The sequence below is a fragment of the Bubalus bubalis genome, chromosome 4, assembly GCF_019923935.1.
Source record: "Bubalus bubalis isolate 160015118507 breed Murrah chromosome 4, NDDB_SH_1, whole genome shotgun sequence".
NCBI lineage: Eukaryota > Metazoa > Chordata > Mammalia > Artiodactyla > Bovidae > Bubalus > Bubalus bubalis.
Genome location: NC_059160.1, coordinates 77,149,019 through 77,166,671, shown reverse-complemented (window position 1 = coordinate 77,166,671; position 17,653 = coordinate 77,149,019). Strand labels below are relative to the sequence as shown.

General features: G+C 41.7%; 1 protein-coding gene and 1 pseudogene across 1 annotated transcript in view; one reads left to right on the top strand and one right to left on the bottom strand.

Moving 5' to 3' along the window:
• KCNMB4 (potassium calcium-activated channel subfamily M regulatory beta subunit 4) overlaps positions 1-15,406 on the bottom strand; it is a 78,630-nt gene extending 63,224 nt beyond the window's left edge. The window contains exon 1 of the mRNA XM_006058408.4: positions 14,922-15,406. Coding sequence (XP_006058470.1) covers positions 14,922-15,257 — 336 coding nt within the window. The 5' untranslated portion in view covers positions 15,258-15,406. The remainder of the gene's footprint in view (positions 1-14,921) is intronic.
• Positions 8,132-9,997, top strand: LOC102413586 (annotated as a pseudogene).
• Positions 15,407-17,653: the final 2,247 nt, after the last annotated feature.

The window sequence follows — 17,653 nt, the reverse complement described above, 5'->3', positions numbered from 1 at the left end:
ACACGACTGAAACAACTTAGGATGTGGTACTTCCTTAGGGTTTTTCTTGTTTGTTTAGGTTACTTTTATTAGGCTCTTATTAAAGCATCCCATCCAATATCCTAATTAATTCAGTTAGATTGTTCCTACTTTTTCACTACTGCAAACAGTTCTGCAATGATAATCCTCACACACTCTTCTTGAACAAGTGTTAGTTTTATAGGGTAAACACCTTTGAAGGGAAATTGCTGTCATTTGCTCAGTTATCACAATGATTGTCAGGTATGCACAACTTCAGTTTCATATAGTATGTTTATTTTCTTAAGTGGTTGAACTAACTTTCCAGCAATAAGTTAGGACTTAACATTTTCTCAAATCCTCACCATTACTTGGTCTTATGAAGCATATTATGTTTTGTCAGCCTGATACGTGTGAAATAGCATTCCATTATTGTTGTCATTCGAATTTTCCTAGGATTACTGGAACAGAGAATTATTTCACATTTATTGACCATTTGGGTTCTTTCTTGAATTGACTGTCCATAACCTTCACTGATTTTCCCATTATGTCAAACATCATTTTCTTAATGATTTGTAGACATTTTCATAAATGTTGATTACTTGTTTTTGCCATTATCTTCTACTTGTATATGGCTTACATTCTCACATTGTTTGCAATAATTTTAATCATATGTAAATCATTGTTTTAACATGCTCAAATGTATCAATATTTTCTTTTTATGATTTGTTCTTTAAGCCTTATTTAAGAAAATATTTCTTAGACCTATGTCATAAAGATATTTTCTTATTCTAACTTTTGAAATCTTTATAGTTTTATTTTCATTTTTAGGTTTTATTCCATTCAAAATTTGTTGTTATGGGTTTGAAGCATGTATCAAATTTTATTTCTTTTTTATGTAGAGCTAATTGCTCAGGTATCATGTATTCATAATGATGAACTTCCTATACTATCTATGTCTCTCAGTAAAATTTAATCATTTCTACCTTAATTTCACTGAGGATATAATATTCATTATTTCATTCCTTTGAAATTTGTTAAGGCTTGCTTTATGGCCCAAATGTGATCAGTTTTGGGAAATATTATGTGGGCACCTGAAACCATGTGCACTGTGCTGCTACTGGATATATTAATTTATAAATATCACTTTGGTCCATTGTTAAACATGTTACTCAAATCTGTTGGATGTGTATGAATATTACTGTTGTCTGAGTATTTATCAGTTAGAAACAGAAATGTCCTAAAATCTCTCATTGTGATAGACATGTATATTTCTCCCTCAAGATATTTCTATATATTTCTGCTTTGCTTTTTTGTTTTTATGTATTTTGAGTTAATATTTTAGGTACATCCCAGTACAGAATTGTTATATTTTATTGAATTAACTTTTATAACTATGAAATGTCTCTTTTTAGCTCTAGTGACACATTTTTGTTTCAAAGTCTCCTGTGTTTCATATTATACAAGTACTCCAGTTTTTCTTTCTTCATTTTTTTGATGGGGGTATTGATGTTTGTATAGTGTGTTTTCCAGCCTATGATCTCTACCTTTAAATTGGAAGAGTTAGTTCATTTATATTCAATGTAATTATAAATTTGGGTTTAACTCTATCTTATTTTTTTAACTTTTTATTTTTTATTGGAGTATAGACGATTAATGATATTATAATAGTTTCAAGTGGACAGCAAAGGAACTCAGCAATACATATATATGTATCCATTCTCTTCCAACTCCCCTCTTGTGCAGGCTGCCAAATAACATTGAGTAGATTATTACTTTTTAAAATTTATTCTACCTGTCTACAGTCTTATTACTCTTTTATTGCATTCTTCTAAACTTACTGTTTTACATTACTTCATTTTCCCCACCTATTAGCTTGGTAATTATTTTCTGCTGTACAAATTCTTAGATTCCAACACAGAACTACTAAATCAGAGACTAGGGTGGAATCTCTGATTCAGTGGGTTTAGGATGGGTTTGAGAACGTGCATTACTAACAAGCTCACAAATGATGCTGATGTTTCTTGTCCACTGATTACACTTTGAGAATCACTGATTTGAAGGAAGAAATTGACTAGAAAAAAGGGATTAGTGAAGAGACACTGTAATAACCAAAGCAAATTGTAGTATCTTTGACCAGAACAGCTCAGTTCACTTCAGTAGCTCAGTTGTGTCTGACTCTTTGTGACCCATGGACTGCAGCACGCCAGGCCTTACTGTCCATCAAAAAATCCCAGAGCTTACTCAAATTCATGTCCATCACGTTTGTGATACCATCCAACTATCTCATCCTCTGTCATCCACTTCTCCTCCTGCCTTCAATCTTTCCCAGCATCAGGGTCTTTTCAAATGAAAAGGTGGAAAAGTATCAGGTGGCCAAAATATTGGAGTTTGAGTTTCAGCATCAGTCCTTCTAATGAATATTCATAATTGATTTCATTTAGGATGGACGGATTGGATCTCCTTGCAGTCCAAGGGACTCTCAAGAGTCTTCTCCAACACCACAGTTCAAAAGCATCAATTCTTCGGCATTCAGCTTTCTTTATAGTCCAGCTTTCACATCAATACAAGACTACTGGAAAAACTGTAGCTTTGACTAGACAGACCTTTGTTGGCAAAGTAATGTCTTTGCTTTTTAATACGCTGTCTGGGTTGGTCATAGCTTTTCTTCCAAGGAGCAAGCGTCTTTTAATTTCATGGTTGCAGTCACCATCTGCAGTGATTTTGGACCCCCCAAAATAGCCTCTCACTGTTTCCCCATCTATTTCCCATGAAGTGATGGGACCAGATGCCATAATCTTCGGTTTTTGAAAGTTGAGTTTTAAGCCAGTTTTTCACTCTCCTCTTTCACTTTCATCAAGAGGTTCTTGTTTTTCTTCACTTTCTGCCATAAGGGTGGTATCATCTGCATATCTGAGGTTATTGATATTGCTCCTGGCAATCTTGATTCCAGCTTGTGCTTCATCCAGCCCGGCATTTCGCATGATGTACTCTGCATATAAGTTAAATAAGCAGGGTGACAATATACAGCCTTGATGTACTCCTTTCCCGATTTGGAACCAGTCTGTTCCATGTCCAGTTCTAACTGTTGCTTCTTGACCTGCACAGAGATTTCTCAGGAGGCAGGTTAGGTGGTCTGGTGTTCCCATCTCTTGAAGAATTTTCCACAGTTTGTTTTGATCCACGCAGTCAAAGACTTTGATGTAATCAATAAAGCAGATGTTTTCTAGTATTCTCTTGCTTTTTCAATGATCCAGCAGATGTTGGCAATTCGATCTCAAGTTTTCTGCCTTTTCTAAATCCAGCTTGAACATCTGGAAGTTCATGGTTCACGTACTGTTGAAGCCTGTCTTGGAGAATTTTGAGCATTACTTTGCTAGTGTGTGAGATGAGTGCAATTGTGTGGTAGTTTGAACATTCTTTGGCATTGCCTTTGTTTGGCATTGGAATGAAAACTGACCAGGACAGTGGCAGTAAAAATCAGACAAAGTATTAATACCAGAGAATAATGATACCATTAATAGAAACAAAAAATTCTAGAAGAGAAGCTGGTTTTAGAGAGATAAACATGATATTCTTTTGCCATTTTTATTCTTGTAACAAAGGAAATAGAAGATAATTATAATGAGAATAGAAGATTTTAGTCTCAGTAAGCAGTATTATTTTCTGACTTTTTATTCTTGAGAATTATTTTAAAATAAAGTTGTGCTGATAAGGACAATTACATAAATTTATTTATTACACAGGAAAAAAGTATTAAACTTCTGATATTATAATTTAATTTCACAGGATATATTGATGAGATGGTTGGATGGCATTACCGACTCAATGGACATGAGTTTGAGGAAAGTTGGTGATGGACAGGGAAGCCTGGCGTGCTGCAGTCCATGGGGTCACAAAGAGTCAGACATGACTGAGTGACTGAACTGAACTGAACTGATTGATAATTTCCACTAATGAGATACAACATCAATAAGTGCTTCTACAATGTTGTTAAATTATAACTAGTAAATTGGACATCAGATAAGGTTTCAAAGTCCATTTGATCTATTGCATCAGTTCGATGAATGGATATTTCTTCACATGTGCTTCAAGGTACAGAGAACTTTCAGTGACCCAATCTGCTGGATTCTGCTAACAAACCAAGCAAATACATGAAATAAATTTGTTTGATTAGTTTATTTACCAAAATGGTCACAGATTTAAATAATTTAATAAACATATGGTTTTCAATTTTATAACTGATTATTTTAAAAGAAAAGAGGATATTACCACAACTCAAATTACAAATTTTTACACATTAGTGTATGTGTCTTAGAGAATACCAAAGGCACAGCATGAGGAACAGTTAGAAACATATGTAATATTGAAAACCATTCTGTTCAGTATTATACTGTGAGTATTTATGTTAATTGTAACATAAATGTACTGTTTGTCTAGGAACTCAATTGTTAAAATTCTGCTAAAGACAGAGAAAAAAATTTTTAACTCAAGGTAAATAAAATGAGTGACATTGTCACTCATAAATGAGTATTAAAAATATTTCAGATAAACAAAACTGACAACTTATAAAAAGCTTTATAATTCTGAGGTAAGTTTGTAATAATGGAAAATATATGCATTTTCCCCAAAACTTAAACCAAAATATATTGTAATATTACAAACCTCTCATGTAAAAGTAAAAAGTTTCTGATTAGAGTTTGAGATACATAATTTTGAGCGTTCTTACAAATAATTAAGACCTTCATAAACAGCATCCACAAATGGATGCCAGAGGTGGCTCATGGTTAAGTACTCTCAGACAGGAAGATCCTAGCAGTCTGCAGAGTAGATTGTTTGCAAAGAGCTGTAATAGGTGGACATAATCTGATCAAGCTTTCAAATATCTAATCATGCTAGTCACCTACTCAAAAGCCTCACTTGGCTTCTGTGTTAGTTTCCTATTGCTGCTATAGCAGAAACTTAGTGGCTCAAAACAAATGTATTAACTTGCAATTCTGGAGGACAGAATTCCAAAACGGGTCTCACTGAGCTAAAATCAAGACACCAGCTGGGCTATACTCCTTTCTGAAGCCTCTAAGAAAGAATCCATTTTCTTGCCTTTTCCCGCCTGCATTCTTTGGCTCACGTCCCTCTTCTGTATTCAAAGCTGCCAACAGTCAGTTGAGTTGTCTTCAAATTGCATCACTCTGACCTCCTCTTCCACATTTAAAGGTGCTTGTGATTCTAGAGCCCACCAGCACATCTCTCTATTATTAAGGTCAGCTGATTAGCAAATTTAACTGCGTCTGCAACCTTGACTCCCCTTTGCTGCATAACATAAGATATTCACGGATTCTAGGGATTAGTATGTGACCATCTTTGGTAGATGGGCATAGATTCTTCTTACTATGGGTTCCCAATGTTCACTAAACCCACACTGTCTGTCAAGGACCTCTACATTACTGGCCCCAATTTATTCTCCTGCCTTATCCCAGGTGGCACTAGTGGTTCAGAACCTGCCTGCCAATGCAGGAGACTAAGAGACATGGGTTCGATCCCTGGGTTGGAAAGATCCCCTGGAGGAGGGCATGGCAACCCACTCCAGTACTCTTGCCTGGAGAATCCCATGGACAGAGGAGCCTGGCAGGATAGGGTCCATAGGGTTGCAAAGACATGACTGACGCGACTTAGCATGCATGCACACCTTTTCCCCAGACCTCTGCTCTTTGGCCCCTAGGTTCCAGCCACACCAGTCTATCTGCTGGTTCCCCAACACACCCCATACTCCACAGCTCCAGAGCCCTGCTCCTGGCATTCTTCTCTTCCTTGATGTTCTCTTCATTTCTCCTCATCTTTCCTCCCAAGATAAAAATTCTATTCATTCTCAAAATTTCATGGCAAATGCTTCCTTCTCCAGGAAGCATTCCCCCTAGTCATTCCCCTTTAGATATCTGTCATATTGTTTGCACCTCCCAGTAGAACTTGATGTTTTGCTTTGTTTGATAGTTATTGTGTTCTTATCTTGACTGCTAGGTAATGATCTCCTTGAGGGCAGAAACTCAAGAATTCATCCTCATGTGTACATCAGTTGCCGCCAAGGGTGCTCAGTCGTTTCCGACTCTTTGTAACACCATGGAGTGTAGTCTACCAGGCTCCTCTGTCCATGGAATTTTCAAGGCAAGAATACTGCTGTGGGTTGCCATTTCCTACTCCAGGGGATCTTCCTGACTCAGGAATCAAACCTGTATCTCCCGAGTCTCCTGCACTGGCAGGAGACTGCACCACCGGAGAAGCCCATGAGTCAGCTGCTGCTGCTGCTGCTGCTCAGCCACTTCAGTCGTGTCCGACTCTGTGTGATCCCATAGACGGCAGCCCACCAGGCTCCCCCGTCCCTGGGATTCTCCAGGCAAGAACACTGGAGTGGGTTGCCATTTCCTTCTCCAATGCATAAAAGTGAAAAGTGAAAGTGAAGTCGCTCAGTCGTGTCCGACTCTTAGCGACCCCATGGACTGCAGCCCACTAGGCCCCTCAGTCCATGGGATTTAGGCGTATATAAAACTGAACACCTGCTTTGTGTTTGTATGTGTGTGCTCAGTTGTGCCCGACCTCCAAAATTACTCCTCCTTCAGTTTTCCTATGTATAATAATCAAACCACCTCCCTTTTTCAGTTGTGATTGGCACAAACGTTGGAGTCATCTTCATTCTTTTCTCCCTCATTCCTCACATCCAGTCCATCAGCGGACCTTATCAATGCTACTCCCTGATCTAAGTCACCACCACCTTTTGTTTGTCCTACTGGACTCTTTGTTTCCAATCTTGCCTCTGATGCTCTCACCTTGCACAAGTGAGCATGCGCGTGTACACAAACACTCCTCTCCCCATACAAATTCTATCCTCATCTCAGCATCCAGATGGATCATTCAAATTGTTTAAAAGTCTAAGTCTGATTATATCTTGGTCCCGCCTAGTGTCAAATAACTTACCATCACACTTAGACTAGAATCCAAAGTCCTTATAAAGTTTTCTGAGACCCTTGTCTCTTCTCCCACTGTTCTCTGTTCATTCACTGTCATCCTCACTATTCCTCACACTCGCCTCAGTGCCATTGTACTTGCTGTTCCTGGAACTTGTGGAACAGTCTTTCTCTGGAGAGCCACACGATTCATTCCTCTATGTCCCTTAGGCCACTGATCCTCTCATGTCCTTTGGGTCCCTGTGGAAATATCACTTCATCAGAGCCACCTTCCCTGGCCATCCTATGTACAAGAACAGCTCTCATTCCTACCATAACTTTCTGTACCTTTATGCTGCTTAAATTTTCTTTGCCCATCCATCATTACATGACTGTACATTATGAATTGATTTCTTATCAGTCATTCCACCGAAATGTAAGCTCCAGAAATTTTCTTTTGATCTCTATTCCAGTCCTAAAACCTAGAAACACACCTAGAACCTAAGCAGGCATTTAATAAATATTTGTTAAATGAACTCATCTTTGTACACCCTCCCATTTCTTGCCCAGTTCTTTGATCATAATAAATGCTAAAGAAGTATTTGTGGACTTAAATTTGATGTACATCCCCAATATTACTTCATATTATCACCAGAGAAACACAACCACAGTAAGCCACTTTTTCATGGAGAAATAAAGGCTACAGATAAGTTGTCACAATTCAGATTAGCCTTTTAGTAACTTTGATATGATGGACTCCCTAGACCACAAAGTATATCACGTTGAACATGTGACTCAAGAATGAAGCTCAGAAATTAACCCCAGCAGGCCTTACTGTCTATACAGGGAGTGTGTGTGTTGGGGGAAGGGGCACACTAGAATGGATGAGAAGGGTACCAAGAAGGTGACTAAGCCACAAAGGCCTATAGTTAATTACATCCAATTTCAGGGGATATTCTTAAAGCCTGAAGCCTCTTCCAGTTCTGTTCTAAGTTTTTCTTCTCTTCAATGCATTTCTTTTAGGTTTTTAGTAGTACTGATTTCTTAGAAATAGATATTTGTCCTCTCTTTTTAGGTTTTTCTTATCAGAGAAAGAAAACTCAAAAATAAAATACACAGCCTCTAATCACCTACTTTCTCTGATCTCTCAAGAGGACAGTTTTAATAATTCATCTTTTCTTGGCCATCCAATGTCTACAATGAGGCAAAGGCAAATGTTTGGAACTCCGTAAGTTCATTTCATTTACATTAAACTAATTTTAAAGGATTCTCTTCTTTTCCTTCAGAATTTGAGTCCTTCCTTTCATACCAACTCTCTATATTCAGTAGCATCAGTACCATCTTTTAACCTAAATACACAAATATTAATCATGATGAATCCTTTGGATTCTTATTTTACTTCTCTTGAACAACAGATGAAGACATTTTCTAAGCCAGTGTTTATTTTCACTCCGTCTACAGACTAGAATTACTTGTAGAACTTTTTTAAAATTACCAATGCCCAGGACACACCCAAGACCAAGTGTGAATCTCTAAAGGCTGGACACAGGCATCCGAACTTTTTTTTAAAGTTCCCCCAGACTACTCGCCATTTCAAAATGCTGCTAAGACCTTAGGGACAGTTCAGTGGTGCCCCCACATCTGCCGGGCTTGGCGGAAAGAGACTCATGGAACGGCCGTGAGCAGACTTCACGTCACTTCACTGCCAAAATTACATCATTTTCCACCTCTGCCCAGTGTTCAGCATCTGACAGTGCTTGCAGGATCTCTCCAGAGCAAACCAATCAGGTACGACCAAAACTGCCTCTTTTAAAGATTTTGCAAGCAGCAGGTGCACAAGGTGAAATGTTCACTGTTAAAAAGCTCTCTCTATGATATGCTAAGAAAGAATCTTGTCACATTAGCTACTGCTACTACAGATGCTGCTCAGACTCTCGCTATCGCACAGGAGCACAGTATGGATATTCCAAGTCAAGACCAACTGAAGCAAAGTGTAGAGGAAAGTTCCAATTCCAGGAAAAGAACTGAAGAATGCAATATCCCACACTGCCTACCTCACAGTATAAATGCAGAAATTCTAGAGAAGATGAAGACTTGGTAGCAAATTTAACTCAAGAAGAGACGTCAAGACTGGACCTCAGGTTTGAGGAGTGGGATGTAGCTGGCTTGCCTTGGTGGTTTTTAGGAAACTTGAGAAATAACTATACACCTAGAAGTAATGGCTCAACTGATTTACAGACAGATCAGGATACAAGTACTGCCGTTGTTTCCGACACCACAGATGACTTGTAATTTTTGAATGAGTCAGTCTCAGAGCAATTTGGTGTTGGAATAAAACTTAAAGCTGCTGATCCTGAACAGACAAGTGAAGAAGTAGGGAAAGTGAGAGACAAAAAGGTGATTGAAGTGGGAAAAAATGATGACCCTGAGGACCCTAAATCCATAAGCGACGATACTGATATAGAAGTTACCTCTGAGGATGAGTGGCAGTGTACTGAGTGCAAGAAATTTAACTCTCCAAGCAAGAGGTACTGTTTTCGTTGCTGGGCCTTGAGGAAGGATTGGTATTCAGATTGTTCTAAGTTAACCCATTCTCTCTCCACATCTGATATCACTGCCATACCTGAAAAGCAAGAAAGGGAAGGAATTGATGTCCCTGACTGCAGAAGAACTGTATCAGCTCCAGTTGTTAGACCTAAAGATACATACAAAAGGAAGAAAGCTCGAAACATTTTGATCCTTGCAACTTGGTGGAATTCTTGGGATTTGGCTCATAGTTCTGAAAGCCAAGAGACCATGTCAAGCATGGAAGAACAATCAGATAACCTTTTTGAACAGAGAAAAGATACAGAAAACATGGAGGTTTGCCAGAATCTTCTGAAGCCATGTAATCTGTGTGAGAAAAGACCACGAAACGGGAACATTATTCACGGGAGGACAGGCCATCTTGTCACTTGTTTTCATTGTGCCAGAAGACTAAAGAAGGCTGGGGCTTCTTGTCCTATTTGCAAAAAAGAGATTCAGTTGGTTATTAAGGTTTTTGTAGCATAGCTGAATCAGTGAATTACAGACAGATATTAACAGAGCTGGTCATGTGTCCAAAAATCAGTATTCAGCATCTCTACGCAGGGTGACCCATTTCATACTTTAATTTATTCATGTCCTTTTATGTTCTAGGACATTTTCACCTCTAAACTTATAGAATTTGAGAATAAGTTCTTTAGAACTAGATTATCAATTTGGAGACTATTAACATTAAAAGAGAAGTTAATCATTCTGTCTTCAAAGATGAGGATTTGGGAGGGAGCAGTACAAATAGAAATACATTCATTTTTATTTAATTTAATTTCTTACTGTTCTTTTCTGGTAGGGAATGTTCTTGGGCATCAAAATCCAAGGTGGCTATTAGAAAGATATTAAAGCTATCAATGAAAAAGCATAAGTAATTAATGTATAAAGTAGATTACTTTATGTTGTGTGGTTCAGAGAAACGATTATTATTGTAAAGAGCCTAGAACAGTGATACCCAACATTTTTGCTAACATACCTCAAAAAACAATTTTGAAAAAGTACATACGACTTTTTGCACATTTTAAAAATTAAGGTGTAGTTAGCAAACAATAAAGTCAATAAAGTGTTCTCTTCTGCTGAAAAAATAAAATAAAATTCCCCCAGTGATTCTAATGAATTGCCATGGTTGAGAACCAAAACCCTTAGCGTACATAACAGCTAGTCACAAAGAGATAATTCAGTGATAAGAACCGTAGTCAGAGGAAGCTGACCCCAAATTTAGATTTTTTTTTTTGCAATGTTCAATTCAAAGAGCAGATCACTGCCCTGTGGATAATTAGGACTTGACTTGATAATTAGGACTTGACTTGATAATTAGGATAACTGACTTGAGTACTATATTACATGAAGTACTACATTACTTGAAGGAACCAGAGATCAAACTGCCTACATCCATTGGATCATCGAAAAAGCAAGAGAGTTCCAGAAAAACATCTACTTCTACTTTATTGACTATGCCAAAGCCTTTGACTGTGGGGATCACAACAAACTGTGGAAAATTCTTCAAGAGATGGGAACACCAGACCACCTGACCTGCCTCCTGAGAAATCTGTATGCACAGTTAGAACTGGACATGGAACAAAAGACTGGTCCCAAATTGGGAAAGGAGTACGTCAAGTCTGTATATTGTCACCCTGCTTATTTAACTTCGTTGCAGAGTACATCATGTGAATTGCTGGGCTGGATGAAGCACAAGCTGGAATCAAGATTGCCAGGAGAAATATCAGTAACCTCAGATATGCAGATGACACCACCCTTATGGCAGAAAGCAAAGAACTAAAGAGCCTCTTGATGAAAGTGAAAGAGGAGCGTGAAAAAGTTGGCTTAAAATTGAACATTTAGAAAATTAAGATCATGGCATCCAGTCCCATTACTTCATGGCAAATAGATGGGGAAACAATGGAAACAGTGAAAGACTTTATTTTATTGGGCTCCGAAATCACTGCAGATGGTGACTGCAGCCATGAAATTAAAAGACACTTGCTGGAGGGAGGTGGGAGGAGGGTAAGGAAGGGGAACACGTGTATACCTGTGGCGGATTCATGTTGATGTATGGCAAAACCAATACAATATTGTAAAGTAAAAATAATAATAAAGAAATGATAAATGGTTAAAAAATAAAAGACACTTGCTCCTTGGACGAAAAGCTATGACCAACCTCAACAGCATATTAAAAAGCACAGACATTACTTTGCAACAAATGTCCGTCTAGTCTAAGCTATGGTTTTTCTAGTAGTTATGTTTTGATGTGAGAGTTGGACTATAAAGAAAGCTAAGCGCCGAAGAATTGATGCCTTTTAACTGTGGCGTTGGAGAAGATCCATGAGAGTCCCTTGGACTGCAAGGAGATCCAACCAGTCCATCCTAAAGGAAATCAGTTCTGAATATTCATTAGAAGGACTGATGCTGAAACTGAAACTCCAAAACTTTGGCCACCTGATGTGAAGAACTGACTCACTGGAAAAGACCCTGATGCTGGGAAAGACTGAAGGCGGGAAGAGAAGGGTACGACAGAGGATGAGACGGTTGGATGGATCATGGACATGATGGACATGAGTTTGAGTAAGCTCTGGGAATTGGTGGTGGACAGGAAAGCCTGGCATGCTGCAGTCCATGGGGTCGCATGAGAGTTGGACACGACTGAGCGACTGAACTGAACTACATTACATGACTGGATATAGTTTCTGCTTTGGAAACAAGGATACATTTCAAAACATAAGTTGACTAGGACTTAGAGATATTTTAAAGAAATTATTAGTCAAAGGTCAAATTTATTCACACTACCTCTTTAGTAGTCTGCAGCATAAGAAGTTATACATTTGCATTATTCTTTCCCCTTCCCTGCTTTTTACTATAACTAATGTAGTAAACTCATGAGAGAGGAGAAAGCCCTTGTTCTCTTTTTCTAAGAAGAGATCTCTCAAATGGCTTCTTGCGGCAGTGTGTCATAAAGCAGAGAAGGTTGGAGGTGATCAGGATCCAATACACTGTAGGGAATCTAGACATTCTGCAAAGAGAATGGCTGGGGAACCCAGGCCTTCAATAAAGAGGTAAGTTCTGGGTAGCCAAGATGCAACAGCACTTGCTGGTGGGTACTGCTTAACTGCAAGGGCACTGTGGAAACATTCTGCTTATGTGATGGGCTCTGGCACAATATTTTGGTTACACTGAATTTTTCCATCACTAATTGCTTACCAGAATTTCCAAATTGAGCATTTCATTGCTCAAAAGTGGAAAGGTGACTGCAAAAGAACATGTCTAATGTTCTATAAATGGTCCAATGCAATCATAATTTGGATAAAGAGATACATACTGCTTTGGCTGAGGAAACCTTGACTAAATCGAATGGGATGCTGTTCATCATTTTCTGTAACATTAATGTATCTTTCTCCAGTTCTGTCATTTCTTTAATGCTTTATTTTAAAAAATCTTATTTTGTTTAGATATTTCTTCAAAGTAATCGTTGCCAGGATCCAAACTGGTACAGGAAGGAAACTGTTTATTTGCAACAAAAAGAGATAAAATCTTAGGATTACATATAAGCCATTACCACTCTTTCCAAGTGATTTAGAAATCTATGTGCTAATGATCCCAATTACTTTTTCAGCCACATTCTACAAAATTACCTCGAAACTCTGAAGCATTCTTTGTGTAGTAAATTCTGTCTTCTCGATGTCTTGATTAGGTATTAGCCACTTAGTGGAATATGTATATGTAATTTATTACTGCCTGAACCACAATCTTAAACTAATCGCAATGTTTCACCAATTATAACACCTTCTAAATGCTAAACTACCATATAATTTCTAAATCACTACTGCTCCACACCTTTCTTTTATATTAATGGCTTAACCTTGAAAAAAAAAAGTGACGTTCCTAAAGCCTTGCAATTTGTTTCGAAATTCCTGAGCGTTGAGCTGCCTAACTTAAAACATCTGTCTTTGAGATCTGATTGATTGCTTCTTCGAGACTTTGAAGTTTATACTCTAAATTCTGTATATCTATACTTACTACTCATCTATTATCTTCATTTTTAAGATACTCTTCCTTTGTCAGCAAGAGCATCTTTTTTTTTTTTTAAGAGAATTCATTCTTTTTTTTTTTTTTTTTAAAAAGGAATTCTCTTAAAAATTTTTTCCAAATTCAAGAATTAACTATTTAGGAGACAAGAACAGGAGTTTTGCTGCAGAGAAATGATAAGCTTATTTTTAAATACTTTAAAAATATTGATCTAGGATTCTTCTTTTGGATTGTTATAATTATATCCTGTCACATGTAACAAAAGTTTTCCTGTGTACACAAGACTCATTCCCTTTTGGACAGTTTTCTTGATCTTCAAGCACTGCTCTAACAAACTGGGAGGATGTCAGTAACTTTAAAGAAGATACATACCTTTTCTTTGATAGTGAAGCAATCAGAAGAGTAAAAAAAGGCCAAGAGAAGAAAAAACAAAAGAAAGAAAAGCCTTCTTGCAAAAGCAGGTGTACTACAAAGCTCAACTAGTTCACAGACTGAGGACACTGCTTTTTATAAGTTTTTCCTCCACTGGGAACGGTCTTCTGAGTCTCCCTTTCTCTGCTTTCCATCCCTCGAGTCCTAACCAGGTTTTTTTTTTTTTTCTTTCTTTCTTTTTTGCTTGCGAGAATGGAAAAAGTTGCCAAGGCAGGCATATTCGGTACATTTCACGGAGGCTTTTCTATTTTCAGAAAGTTTTACCGTTCCCCAGATGGCTCCCAATTGTTCTTAGACACACGGAGAACCTAGGCTTCCTCTAGACCCTTCTGAAAATCTATTTCGTGACAACTAGGAGTCCACAGAACCCGCCCAAGATGGATCTCCACAGAATTTCGCATTTGATTCCACGTCGTTTGTCGACCCACGAAAGCTCATTTTTGTACCCCAAGTTAAAAACATCTGTCTAGAGTGAAAAGGCAGGGAAACCTCTAACACCTCTCAAAAGGCTAAAGGACCTCCTGCAATCTCCCAAGGCGAGTTCTGGACGCGGCCAATGGGAGCTCGGACCTTGACCATGCGCCGGAGTTGGTGGTATCCCCGCTACGCACTGGATTTAATCTGAGAAAAAGTTAACTTTCGGCTCCTTGCGTTTCTGCAAAGCCCGTCCGGTAGGGCCCGAACCGAAGCTGGGCCAAGGCCTCAAAATCTGAGACCAGGCAAGACAGGTGTGTAAGGAAAGCCTCCGGGTACCACGGGTCGCCGCACACAAACCCTCCTGAAGGACCGGGGGCCCCCGGGCTCCCCGGTGTACTTACTCCCGGTTTAAGCATAATCCGCGACACCTTGTCGCCTCTTGGTAACGTTTGCATACTCCGAGCCACCCCGCGCAGGGTTTAACACTGATGCTCCCCCAAACCTCAGCATCTCCGTAGCAGCGAGGCAATCCTCCCGGGGCGTCCTTACCTTGGGGTTGGTCAGGAGCTGGTGCTCGTCGCTGTGCAGCAGCGCCCTGGAGTTGGACTCGGAGTTGTTCACGTAGACCTGGACGCAGGGGTACTGCGAGGTGCCCCTGCAGTCGGCGCCACAGGTGAAGGTGCACTCGAACACCTCGCCGATCTGCTGCACCGACAGCACCGTGCAGTTGGCCGCCGTGGCTTGCAGATCCTGCAGCGCGGGACTGAGCCAGCAGAAGCCGAAGATAAAGAGCGACACGACGCCGGAGATGATGAGAAACAAGCCGAGCCGGATGCTCTTGTCCTCGGCTTCCGTGTACTCGTAAGCCACCCGGAGCTTCGCCATCGCCCCCCACTCCCGGCGGCGGGCGCGCTCCCCCCGCCCCCTCCCGCCCCCGGCGCTGAGCCCGACTGCCTCGGCGGGAGGAGCCGCCGCCGCACGACAGCAGGGGAGTGGGCGGCCAGGGGGAGCGCGCGAGAACAAAGGGGCCGAGGCCGGCGACGCCCCCCGGCGGCGGCAGCGCCCCCCCTCCACCTCCCCGCCGCCACCCGAGCCCCAGAGGCTCGCAGCGCGGCCGAGGTTTCAGAGCCTCCTGCACCCTCGGGCGCGAGGAGTGCACGGGCGGCTCCTGCCTCCAGCTCCCCCTGCCAGCCTCCGCCCCCGCGTTTTCCCCGCCTCCCCCACCCCGCCTCCTCTCGCCCGGTGGCTCCCAGTCTCCATCGCCCGCCGGCCGCCGCTCCGCGGACTCGCCTGGCAGCTACCCCGAGGGCAGAAGCTGCAGGGCTGAGGCGAGCCCCGGGGCTCCCCCGCGCGGGAGGCAGCTCCGCCGCGCCCCACCCGCCGCGGACCCGGGTCCTCCCGCCCCGCCCCGGGGCGTTTCCCGTGGGCGAGGGGCGGGCAGGCGCTGGGGATCGCGGCGCTGGCGCCGGGGATTCTCGTTACATTCCCCTGGCAGGGACATCCGCGATAAGAGGTTAGGATCAATATAACTTAACGAAGTGAAAGTTTAAAAAACAAAACAAAAAACAAACGAGGGAGACGGTGTCGTGCAAGTGGAGCGGCGGGAATTTTGAACTCCAAAGGGGGACTGGTCAGCCAGCGGCGAGCCAGCGGCCGGGAGGCGTGCGCTCTCGGGGAGACTGGCCGCCGGCACCAGGCGGATAGGGATGGAAGCCCCCGGGGCGAGCGGCGTACGCCCGGGCGTGTGCCCCAGAGAGACCCGGGCCGCCGGTTCCCACGCTTGGGGCAGGCGCGTGCGCCGCAGGGCAGGAGGCGTAACCTGCCATCGCCCCCTCCCCTCGGGCGAGCGCGGTAACGGTCCGGCTTCACGGTCCCGGCGCTCCCAACTGCCCTGGAGCATCCCACGATCACCCCCACCCCCCACACCGCCCACCTCGCCGGCCCCAGCCGGGGCTGGGGGGCAGCACGTCAAAAGTGAAACAGGCTGAGTCAGACGGAGTTTGCGGTGGAGGCAGCGCGCGTGGGGGGCAGGAGCCTGCGACCCCCCCGCCCCGACCCAGGAAACTCGCTTCCTGGGTCCTGGGTGGACCACGCTGCAACGCAGGTCTTCGGGCGGCCGGGCCGACCCCAACTATGTGTCCAAGGCTGGGGCTGACTGAGTAGGGACCCAAGGGAGTGAGTGCAGAGGCTTACAGCCCTGGAAGGAGACACCATGTTCCCCATCAGGGCCGTCTTCTCGCTCCAAACCGAGAGCAGAATCCTCTCTGTTCTGGCTCCCTCCTCAGGAGTCTTGCCACCGTTGGCCCATCTCGGAATTTGTAGATGAGCTTTCCAGGAGCGCTGTGCGAGGCGACAGCGGCGTGCCGACCCACTCTGGGACAGGTACCGTTTCTAGAGCTGCGTCCTGCTCTCCTAATTCTTTCTGCTGTTCCTTCCATGCCCCTTCCCCATCTCGCCTGTGCATACCTCAGTCTCTGTTCTTTTCTTGACCTTTAAAAAGAAGATTATATTTTTAAAATCACACTGCTATCAAAATATCAAACTTGGAGAACTATTTCGACCTACATTTTGAAGCATCAGAGTATTCACTTGGCAAAACATAAAAACATGTCTTTTTCTTGACTTGCAAATCCCAAATGAATATACTCTTAATTAAATTCAGTCATATATTCATATTCCGTTCCTGATGAATATGGAAACACCGAATCATAGAATTCTTGACTTCTCTTTCTTGGATTTCAAATGTTGGTTTACTGGTATAGTACTTTTCAACTGAGGTCCTGATCTGTTACTTTGAAGCACTCCTTTATGTTGTATTTCCAAGCAAGAGGTAAAAGCAAGTTTAATTATAGGAAGACCCCAAGTGTTTTTCTGAATAAATTAAGAAGATGCAGGGTTTGGATATTTTCCAAGTCAGGAAGACTCTTTGTACTTTAATACCCTTCAAGTTTTGAGAGACTATTTTTTATTATTTTCCTCCCTTTCTGTTGGCATGAAGACAATTGTTAGTGATTACACACACTACCTGAAAGGAAAAGTGAGTTTATTAGTTGAAGCATATTAACCTAAGATTACAGATTTTCAGTATGAATCTCTTTCCTACAGTAGGTTATAATTATTTTCCTTTTCAAGAAGGCTAAAGCCAATCTAGGACTTGAGGCAGTAGTGAACAGATTAGATTTTTTGGATCTCATAGCTCTGATATGGTGGTGAGCAACTTAACCTAGAGGCAGATTAATTCCTATAGCTGTTCCTAAAACACAGGGATGGGGTTGTCTAAA